The 10,462-nt window shown below is 36.7% G+C and overlaps 2 protein-coding genes across 3 annotated transcripts; one reads left to right on the top strand and one right to left on the bottom strand.

Annotated features, from left to right (window-relative positions):
• Positions 1 to 2,455: 2,455 nt before the first annotated feature.
• LOC108363328 (uncharacterized) lies at positions 2,456 to 3,573 on the bottom strand. 2 transcript variants are annotated; one of them, XM_017616772.1, is made up of 3 exons: positions 3,465 to 3,573; positions 2,957 to 3,402; positions 2,456 to 2,896 (listed from the first exon to the last, which is right to left on the bottom strand). In XM_017616772.1, exon 2 carries the CDS (start codon positions 3,400 to 3,402, stop codon positions 2,980 to 2,982), a length of 423 nt encoding a protein of 140 aa, XP_017472261.1. In that variant the 5' UTR covers positions 3,465 to 3,573; the 3' UTR covers positions 2,456 to 2,896; positions 2,957 to 2,979. The 2 variants fall into 2 exon arrangements, with proteins under 2 accessions (XP_017472261.1, XP_017472190.1); XM_017616701.1 differs by having other exon boundaries at positions 2,862 to 3,402.
• Positions 3,574 to 6,842: 3,269 nt separating this feature from the next.
• LOC108362818 (ribosome biogenesis protein BOP1 homolog) lies at positions 6,843 to 10,085 on the top strand. Its single transcript, XM_017615993.1, has 5 exons — positions 6,843 to 7,040; positions 7,096 to 8,596; positions 8,661 to 9,148; positions 9,214 to 9,509; positions 9,575 to 10,085. The coding sequence occupies exons 1-5, from the start codon at positions 6,933 to 6,935 to the stop codon at positions 9,726 to 9,728; spliced, it is 2,547 nt and encodes an 848-aa protein (XP_017471482.1). The 5' UTR covers positions 6,843 to 6,932; the 3' UTR covers positions 9,729 to 10,085.
• Positions 10,086 to 10,462: the final 377 nt, after the last annotated feature.

Raw genomic sequence — 10,462 nt, 5'->3', positions numbered from 1 at the left:
TTGTAATCAGTATTGTTATCGATTTTGCTATCGATTTTGCTTTCGATTTGATCATTTGATATCAATATTTTCATCGATTTCTTTATCGATGTTTTTATCGATTTTGCTACCGATATTATTATCGCTTTTGTTATCGATATTTTTTGCTTAGTGTGTGCTTTTGTTTTTTTACTTGGATATGCTCTTAACCATACCACGTATTCTACGTTTAAATTTAGCGGCTGTATCTCCGATACAGCCTGCAGGCCAAGACGAAGGCGCTGGACTGTTCCTTTTTTTTTTTGTCATTCCGTTATTGGAAACATTTTTTTGGTGATGCATTTCCGAGCGTTCTTTTTTGCAGTTCGCAAACATTTGGTATGATGCATTTCCGAACGTTTTTTTTTCAGTTTGCTTTTAATAAGGTTTTAAACAAATTACTGTATAGAATTAACAATAACAATCGCACTGTCAAGTTTAAATAGCGGCAAATCAGCCCTTCGAAATTTTCTGCTGGGCTATGCGTTACAGCTTCGCAAATTTACTCCCCCTAGCGAAACCAAAGATGTGTACACATAAAAAAAATATCTTTCCACTGATACCTCATAAGTCTATAGCGGAACTTTGGAACACTTATTAAAGTTTCTCTTAAACAAACTTTTGAAAAAGGTTAAAAAAAAAAACAGCATCAAAAATCTCATTATTATGATTCCATTGAAAAAAAAAGTTTAATATTTTTATGTAACTTTTTTAAGCTTAAACTGTTTTGTCATCTGAGGGGAGTTTTTCCAAATCTCCTTTAGCAACTGTGTAAATAGACAGAGAAATCAAGTACCAATATATTTAAACCATGTGTGGTTTCTCTGACAATATGTTTACTGTTAAGTTTCACTTTCATTATGCGGAAATGATCAATAAACAGCTACTTACTTACAGCCGATTGGTTTCTACAAGCTACCGTTATCAGCCAATTAACATCTATTGCTTTACACCTACTCCACCTACTTTGCGGATACTCAAAATATATGTATGTATGTATGTATTAATGAGAAGTACATACATATGCACATGTGTATGTTCACATGTACATCTAAATACTACAAACACTTAATGCTGATGATGAGTCGTGGTCCGAATGGAGCATACACTTTGAATTCATTCGTTCGTAGTAGTACGGATTCAGTTTTGTAGATTTCACGATTCGATTTCGGACTACAATGGTTTCAGCGATAGCCCAGATATTCTGAGATTATATGTATGTAAACATTTAACTGTTCTTCCTTACCTCTTCATAATAATATACAAATCGCACACGATCTTCAAAGGTAACACAACTCAAAATTACACGTTTATCAGAAAATGTGAAAATCTTAGGTTTTTTTCAACAAATTATAACAAAAATTTGCTCCAGCTTTTGCTGAAAGGTAAAGTTTTAGCGCATAATGCCAAATATTGAATTGTGTCACTTTTAAAGATAGTGTGCGATATGCACGTGCTTATTAACACGGTGTTTGTTATACATACAGTCTCGGTCATGTCTATTGCATGCCATTTCAAAGTGATATTGTGTGCCACTTGTGTTTATTTATTTATTTTTAAGAATTTTGAATTAAAACAGTTCTTTCTCTAACAAAACCCATATAAAGCGGAGTTTGACAATTTGTAGAAAACTGCAGAAAAGTGCAAACATTTTCACCCAAATTTCGAACTTTTTTCTCCGAAGTGTTCGATTTTTTTTGAATACACCTTTTTATAGCCCAATCAATTTTAGTCTGATAATGTGCAAGTTTCAAGTGGCTAAGAGTTACCGTTGATTTTTAAATTTTTTTCGTTTTTTTTCGTTGTTTGTCTGAGAATGAACTACTATATTTTAATTGCAAATTTTTAAAAATAAATAAATAAACATAACTGGCACACAATATCACTTTGAAATGGCGTGCTATAAATATGACCGATACTGTACATACATACATATGTACATAATTGCCCATAATTATGAAAGTAGTATTAGAAATAGCATACCCCTTGGACTTTAATTATCGGTAGCATGTATCCAAATGCGTTTGTAAATCGCTCTGTATGTACGCATGCAGTCATATACCAATGAGAAAACTGTCTTAAATTACCTGATGACGCAAAACGACTAACTAACGCGTTAAAATGCATTTAAAAGATATTTTAAGTATAAGAGGTATGCAATTACTTTCATAGAACACTTTTAAAGTTGTGTATATACATACATACATATGTGCCAGTTACTTAAGATTTAAGAAATAAGACAATGCAATCAATATTAGCATTAAAATATTGTTATTTAAAATGTATGTATTCACTTTGCTCAAAACCTTGATTTTAAAATGTTTAACACAAACACTTAAGGAACCATGATCGAATGCTCAATCAAGCGGCATTATCGCAAAGTAGTTGCGATACATGTATCTTAGTTGCTCAATTTGCTTATTATTTTAGCAAATTTGAAATAAAACACCTTTTTAACACTGTTTATTTATTGAATAGCTTTTAATTCAAACATTTTGGCAGATATTAATAAAACTGCAACTAATGTGACGGAGTTACGTTTTTAATGTAAGAATACATTTAAGTTAGTGATCGTGCCACTCAGAGCAGAGTGTATATGTCGACCTCAATAATCTGACAGCAGTTAAGTGGGGGGTCCTTATGGCCTAAAACCTAAAAACAAGAAATGCTGTTGCAATGGTAGCAGCAGCAGCATTGAAAGACTTGACTGCAACGCCAAAAATAGCTGTTTATATGTGGCGTGTAAAAATAGGCCACATTCAACACAGTGACCCTCCACGGCCTTCAAAAGCACTGTGTATAAAGTGCGCCACTGGTAGCAATGAAAACTGTTGCGTTTTGCGAGTGATATTCCATTTGTAATTAAAAAAAATCGAAACTATAAAAAAACGGCACTTATTATTAAAATATACTCTACAACTTATTGCTTATATACTACCAATATACTTCATCTATGCCATACTATGCCATCAAATTTGCACGTATCCAATCGCCTACGGCCTTCTCCACCACCGGTACATCAACGTCATTCGTTTGCACGTTACAGCTTACTATAAATTGTCGCTTGTATCGTTTGCTCCACAGGTCTGCTAAACGTTGTGAATTGGCTCCATGTTCCGGCCCAAATAATGTTGTGCTGGACGGTATCATACCTTCACCCATGGCTGGAAATGCTATGCCCATTTCATTCAGACTTTCTTTTCCTTGATGGGATATGAAAACCATTGTAGCGGCATTCATACGCAACATGCGTATGGTGAGCTTTATGCCCTTAATATCCAAATTTGTACTGCAGGAGGTAAAGCCGGTGTCTTTCCGATTGTGGTTAGACGCAGCACCGGCGATGTCATTTCTTGATTCGTTGAAGCTATCTGCGTCCGCCATCTATGCGAGAAAAGGAAAATGTTTTTTTGTAACGAACCCCTTATTTAAAATGATTTCCTTACCTTTAGCCTTTTTTCTTTAATTTACAATTTCATTTGTATGGCGAATCAAGTCATGCAACAAAAACAAACTAAACAAATTGTCAAAACCAGAAGAGATGCCGGACTTACAAAATGGAAAGTAGCGGAATTTCTCAGTTTTTCGGAGCCCTCGTGTGTCTACTTAACCGGCCGTCTTCACATGCTTGCAAATCTCGCTTGGTTTCATGAACCAAAAATACAAGATCACGGAAGAACGCGAACCCTGCAAAAGTCGCGACTACTCCATGCATGCGTGTAAAGAGTACTCCGTAAGGATCGAGGAGTACTCCAAAATTAACCACAATTCATATAAAAAATATGGTCCAATTAACATTGCGATGTCCTAGGGGAGGACCAAATACTCCATCCCTGCATTACACAAAACTACTCCAACATATTGGCCCGTAGTCATAGTCAAAATAAAGTCGACTTTAAAGTTAGTTGCAGCTTTTTGACATAATTTTCAATGCGATATCTGTCAAAAAAGCTGCAACTAACTTTAAAGTCGACTTTATTTTGACTATGACTACGGGCCATTAACAATGGCATTGTTGTTATATTTTTTCGTTTGTACACGCTTTTGTTCTTCACTTCTCAAATGCTTTTTCGAAATTAATAAAAACCAAGCCAAAAATTAAAAATTACATGTTGCCTCTGATGGCATTCGAACCCGAAAATGCTGGGAGCTAAGAACTAACAGTGAGCATCTCTACACGTTCAGCTACAGCCAGACATGCAAATGTGCTTTCAAATGCTCAACTTCAATGACATTTCGTTAAAACACGAGCAGTGATCGGATAACAAACAATAAGCTGGCGCAGAGACACGAGTTGGTCCGATACAGCATGACAGAGGAACACTTTTGTAAGTGCTCCAATTTACCACAAATAGACTACATGGTCCAACGATTTTTGCAGGGACGTTGTATTTGTAACTGGTTTTGAGAAAAAAGTTTGCGAAAGCGGGTTCGTCAGCTGGGCGTTTGTTTACATCACAAGCACCACTATTTTAGACTTTTATTCAAGTAAAGAAGAGTTAATTCAACATGACAACACATTTTAAAGCATTTTGTTGCATCATTTTACCTAAATTGTGCGTTTAAAGTGGCTGACAATAATTTTGGCTAATTTTGGTTTTCGTTGTTTTCTTTGCTTTGTTTACTTTTCGCTCGTTTTCCAGTGAAACAAGATGGCGTAGAACCCGCTAAAAAATCGACTTTTTTCACTCTCTTGTTCTTACGTGATCTTGTGTCTTTCGTTCATGGCTTGGTTTCAGTTTTTTTATTCTCGTAAGCGAGATAGATACGGAATTCCTTTAAACTCGTAGTCTTAAACCGTGTAAAACTCGTAAATTTACGAGGCTTTTATGGGAACGCCCCCTTTGTGAAAAGATTTAAATAGGTGCGTAAAGTTACTGTTTGACAGATCAACGAGGATTTTGTGAAACAATTTTTGTTTCGTAGTATTTTCCATAACATCCCGCCATCTTGTCTTTATCACTCTTGGCTAAAATACAATTAAAAATGACGAAAAATGAGCAGAAAACATAAGTCAATACAGTTATGGATGGGATTCATTATTTTAGCATTCATTTTAGTATAAAAACTTCGACCCCTCGGCAACTCTGAAGTTTAAGAGCTCGTTACGTTTGTTTGCGCATCAAATTTGCCAGTTCTTTTACAAGGCTCGTACATTTACGAGGCTATTAAGGCTGATTCACATACAACTTTCTTCGGTTTGCTTGATAGTTCTTTCCTTTGACATATAAGATCGATGTAGGTATATGCATGAGTATGCTCACATAAAAAACGTTTGAACCAAATCAAAGCAAAACGAAGCAAAATCTTGGGCAACTCTCAACTTTTGTCCGCTTTGGCAATCAGCTGTCTACATGTATCTTTTCTCGTGCGCTTGCATTTGCATCAGAAAATTTTATTTTAAATAATGGAAGCAAACAAGAAAATTAAAAATTGCTGAACACCCAAAAACCAAATTGTCTTCAGAGGAGCAGTTTATAAATAATCAAGACAACTTTTCCTGTAGTACCGGTAATTAATATAAACTTCACTAAAAAAAAATCTCTATTTTAACTTACTTTTTTCTTCTTCCCTGTGTATTCATAGCAAAGAATAATAAAAAATAGCAAACAACAACAACAAAAAGTGGAGCTGCCGTTGAAATTAGGTAATTCGCGAATTATTTACGGTTCAAATTAGAGACGGCAGCGATTTGTTCGTAATTCGCATGATAGTTCGATCTGAATTACTAAGAAATTTCGTATGGTGAATTCCGTAATTCAAAGGGTAATTGGAATGCGAATTGCAAATGAAAGAGCGTACCATACAATTGGGGTGTCGCGGGAAAGCCGTATTAGAGAGAGTGATAAATTTACCATTTTGATAAATGAAGTGTCACACTTTATATGGAAATCTATTTAACCAAAATTTATCACTTTATCAAACGACTTTGGTGCATAAATGTATAAATTTCAGCAAAATTCATCCCTAACAAGTTGACAGGTAGTCGCTCTTGCTACGACCAAATAAAAGCAGATGATCACAATGGATGAGGTAAGAATGAAACGTAACTAGCCATATAAGTTAAATAATAAACAGTTTTGTGCAATCATTTTCCAAGGTGCGGTCATGAAATAAGGCGGATTATCTGATAAATTTAAGCAATTTTTCCCTTTATCCGTTTCGATGAAGACGCCTATTATTGAATCATGAAGGAACATTTCGCTTGGTTTGTCAAACCGCTTGTGCGGCGAAACAAGATGGCGTGGAACCCGCTCAAAAAATCGACTTTTTTCATTTTTTGTTCGTGCGTGATCTTGTGTTTTTCGTTCATGCTTGCTATCCTATCACTTAATCTGATGCCAGATAAAACTTTGTGGCTTTGCGTAACATTTATAACTTTGCCGGCAAAGCGCCGGACGCAAAAGGTATGCCACAGTAAACGCCAAGAAATAATTTTGTACTGCTTTTTTACTTGTCAAAATTGCTGTGAATTTTATATATTTAGCTTTAAAAATATCAGCAATGTTATTAAGTTTCCTGCATGAAAACTCGAATTTGGGCGAAGCAAAATAAATATTAAACCGGCTGATTGTTAACGTGCGCAAAAAGATGGGAGTTGACCATCTTTTCGATTTGCGCTGCAGCTGCAACGATCTATGTGGCATGCTTTGTGCATTTTCATCCAATTCATCTTGTCTGTTAAACAAAGCGATGCAAGCGTTTTATCTGGCATCAGCTTTATGTTCCGTAACCTTTATTCTCTTCATCGTGAAATCTTATGGTACATTTCGAATGCAACTTTGTTATTGTTTATATCCGAATTCCTGTACAGGTATCGGCAACACTGCCGCTCAGCTGTCATTTTTCTTACACGTGCTGCGACCGTTTGGTGATTTTTATTTATTGTGATTTCCTGGAATTCAAATTAAATAATGGCAAAAAACCAAATTAAAAGAAAAGCAACTGTCTTTGTTGAAAAGAAAAAAAACAAGGATGCTGTAGTCAAATCTGCAGACGAGGATGAAGAGGACTTGGAAGAGGTGAGTTAAAGCTTTTGGTCAATTGTTTGAGTACGCTGATGGGTGTTTCGCACAGGATCTCTTGCAAAAAATTTCAAATCAAGATCAAGATAGTACGGATGATGAAGGTGTAAATGAGAACTATCAATCAGATGAAAGTGATGAATTGGAATTTGAAAGTGACGAGGAAGGCAATTATGCATCTAAATGGGATGAAGGAATTGAGTCGGAAAACGACAGCTTCGAAGAGGAAGAGTCCGCAGAGGAAGGTTCCGAAGAAGAAGTTTCAGAAGGAGAGGATGAAATAAACGAATCAGATATAGAAGATATATCGGAAGAAGATAATGATCACAGCTCGGATGAAAGTGGAGATGATTTTGGTGATGAAAGCGACAATGATGGTAATACAAAGGCGACTACCAAGAAAAAACCAGAAAATAATATAAGCGAGAAGGAAAACTCTCCAAAGCCGACCACATCTAAAGGGGCAAAAAAGGCGCTTGACGCGCAAACCCCTGGAACAAGCCAAGCGTTTAACAACTTCCAGAAGGAACTCAAAGACACGAAAGAAACCCATGCCGTCTCAGACAAAAAAACGGAATATGAGGATTCTGATACCTCAGATGAAGAAGACATACGAAATACTGTGGGCAACATTCCGATGCGTTGGTACGATGAATACAAACACATTGGTTATGATTGGGATGCAAAGAAAATTATTAAACCACCCAAGGGTGATCAAATCGATGACTTTTTGCGTAAAATCGAAGACCCTGACTTTTGGCGCAGTGTAAAAGATCCACAAACCGGACAAGAAGTTGTACTCACTGATGAAGATATTGCACTTATTAAACGCATAAATTCGTCGCGCGTACCCAATCCAGTACATAACGAATATGAAAATTGGATAGAGTGGTTCACATCCGAAGTGGAACGTATGCCTATTAAAAATGTTCCCGATCACAAACGTTCTTTTCTGCCATCTTCATCGGAACGAAAGAAGGTTTCGCGTATGGTACACGCCATTAAAATGGGTTGGATGAAAACTACGGAGGAGGTGGAGCGCGAAAAGAAAGCTGCACGCGGACCGAAATTCTATATGCTCTGGGAAACCGACACCAGTCGAGAGCAAATGCGACGCGTACATGATCCGGTGTCGGCACCGAAACGTGATTTGCCCGGCCATGCTGAGTCTTATAATCCACCACCAGAATATCTGTTTGATGAAAAAGAAGAGAAAGAGTGGTTGAAGCTGAAGGATGAGCCACACAAGCGGAAACTACATTTCATGCCGCAAAAATACAAGTCTTTGCGCGAGGTACCTGCTTATCCACGCTATATACGTGAACGTTTCTTGCGTTGTCTGGATCTGTATTTATGTCCACGTGCAAGACGCACCAGATTAAACATAGATGCTGAATATTTGATACCAAAATTGCCTTCACCAAAGGACTTACAACCTTTCCCAACAGTGGAGAGCTTGGTATATCGAGGACACACTGATTTGGTGCGTTCAATTAGTGTTGAACCCAAGGGAGAATACGTTGTTTCAGGATCGGATGACAAAACCGTCAAAAGTAAGTCGATACACTCCCATTTATGAACTCCCATTCAATTAATATAAAATATGTATACTTTCAGTTTGGGAAATCGTTACTGGTCGTTGTATACGCACAATAGAGACTGACGAAGTGGTGCGTTGCGTTGCTTGGTGTCCAAATGCTAAGTTGTCTATTATTGCAGTTGCTTCTGGCAATAAATTGCTTTTGATAAATCCGAAAGTAGGTGATAAAATGCTTGTGAAGAAAACAGACGATTTGTTAGCCGAAGCACCAAAAATTGATACAATGGAAAGTGAGCGTATTAAGACGGCTGTGCAATGGTCCGTTGCTGAAAAAGAGGAACAAGAGAAAGGCGTGCGCTTAGTCATTACACATTTTAAGCCCATCCAACAAGTAACGTGGCATGGACGTGGAGACTATGTAGCTACGGTTATGCCAGAGGGTGCAAATCGTTCAGCGCTTATTCATCAGCTATCTAAACGTCGTTCTCAGATTCCATTCTCCAAGAGTAAAGGTCTTATACAATGTGTGCTGTTCCATCCAATCAAACCATGCTTGTTTGTGGCAGTAAGTTAACTTAAATTAAACTTTCGTTGAAGAAATTATTATAATTGTCTGCAATCGCTTTGCAGACCCAACACAATGTGCGTATTTATGATTTAGTAAAACAAGAGCTAATAAAGAAGTTGCTGACAAATTCAAAATGGATATCGGGCATGGCCATACATCCAAAAGGCGACAACTTGCTGGTATCTACATATGATAAGAAAATGTTATGGTTTGATTTGGATCTTTCCACGAAGCCATATCAGACAATACGCTTACACAGAAATGCTGTGCGTAGTGTTGCTTTTCACTTACGCTATCCGCTTTTTGCTTCAGCTAGTGACGATCTATCAGTGATAGTTTCACACGGCATGGTCTACAAGTAAGTGATTTACGCATAGTAAATTTGTATATTCCTTTAATTAACTGTATGCTTTGGCTTTTTAGTGACCTGCTGCAAAACCCATTGATTGTGCCTTTGAAAAAATTGCAGACACATGAGGCACGTGAGGAATTTGGCGTGCTGGGTGTAGCTTGGCATCCAGTGCAGCCGTGGGTATTTTCATCTGGTGCAGATGCTACAATTAGGCTATATACGTAGTTTATTTTTTTTTAATTTGTCATTTTTTTAATACTTATAATGCTATAAAGTTAATTAAATGCAGTAAAATAGTAGTTAAATATCAATTAAAATCTTTAAAAAAATTTGGTCTTCTCATCCTGCTTCTTTTGCCATCATATCGAGCCCCAACCGCAAAAATAACGTAAGGAACATTTTTTTCCTAAATTTCCTTTTGATGCAGAAATATTCCTAGAGCATCTAGATGCATTCAAAAAGAAAATTTGGAAGAAATGTCACATATGTACGTAGTAACTGTTCTAAACTTACAAAATTTCGGAAGATTATCCCCTAAAGATCTAATGAAATATAAAGCCAAACTTTTAATAATAAAAAACAACTACATAAATAAGTTTATATTTATTGTTTTTTAATTATTCGGTAGGGGAATGCGAACAGTTTTTAGTAGCCTTTGTCCCCCAAACTGATTTGTCATTAATTCTAGTCGTCCGTCAGTCGCAGCCTGCGCCCCAAGATCCATTCGATCTCCCTTCGCTGTGTCCACAATGTCTGGTGTCAGATATATGCTCACATTGTGGCTTCCCTAAGGCTATGGTTAATATGCATGCGTGCTCTAACGAACTTTTGTTCTGACGATTTCATTGGAACAAAAAAATGCGAAACAAACAAACAAACATTTATTTTTTTTGTTGCGACGAAATCGTAAAAATGATATACTATGCAGTGCAGTGCAAAGAGAATATGCAATGGCATCT

This window comes from Rhagoletis zephyria, unplaced genomic scaffold (genome assembly GCF_001687245.7).
Source record: "Rhagoletis zephyria isolate East Lansing unplaced genomic scaffold, Rhagoletis_zephyria_1.1 Rzeph_scaffold_00001, whole genome shotgun sequence".
NCBI lineage: Eukaryota > Metazoa > Arthropoda > Insecta > Diptera > Tephritidae > Rhagoletis > Rhagoletis zephyria.
Note: the sequence above shows the minus strand (reverse complement) of the source record. Positions and strands in the feature narration are given on the sequence as shown.

Coding starts and splice junctions, on each gene's coding strand:
- LOC108362818 (XM_017615993.1), top strand. CDS start 6,933: ATGGCAAAAAACCAAATTAAAAGAAAAGCAACTGTCTTTGTTGAAAAG. Junction 7,041..7,095: donor ATGAAGAGGACTTGGAAGAG/GTGAGTTAAAGC, acceptor TGTTTCGCACAG/GATCTCTTGCAAAAAATTTC. Junction 9,149..9,213: donor AACCATGCTTGTTTGTGGCA/GTAAGTTAACTT, acceptor ATCGCTTTGCAG/ACCCAACACAATGTGCGTAT.
- LOC108363328 (XM_017616772.1), bottom strand. CDS start 3,402: ATGGCGGACGCAGATAGCTTCAACGAATCAAGAAATGACATCGCCGGT.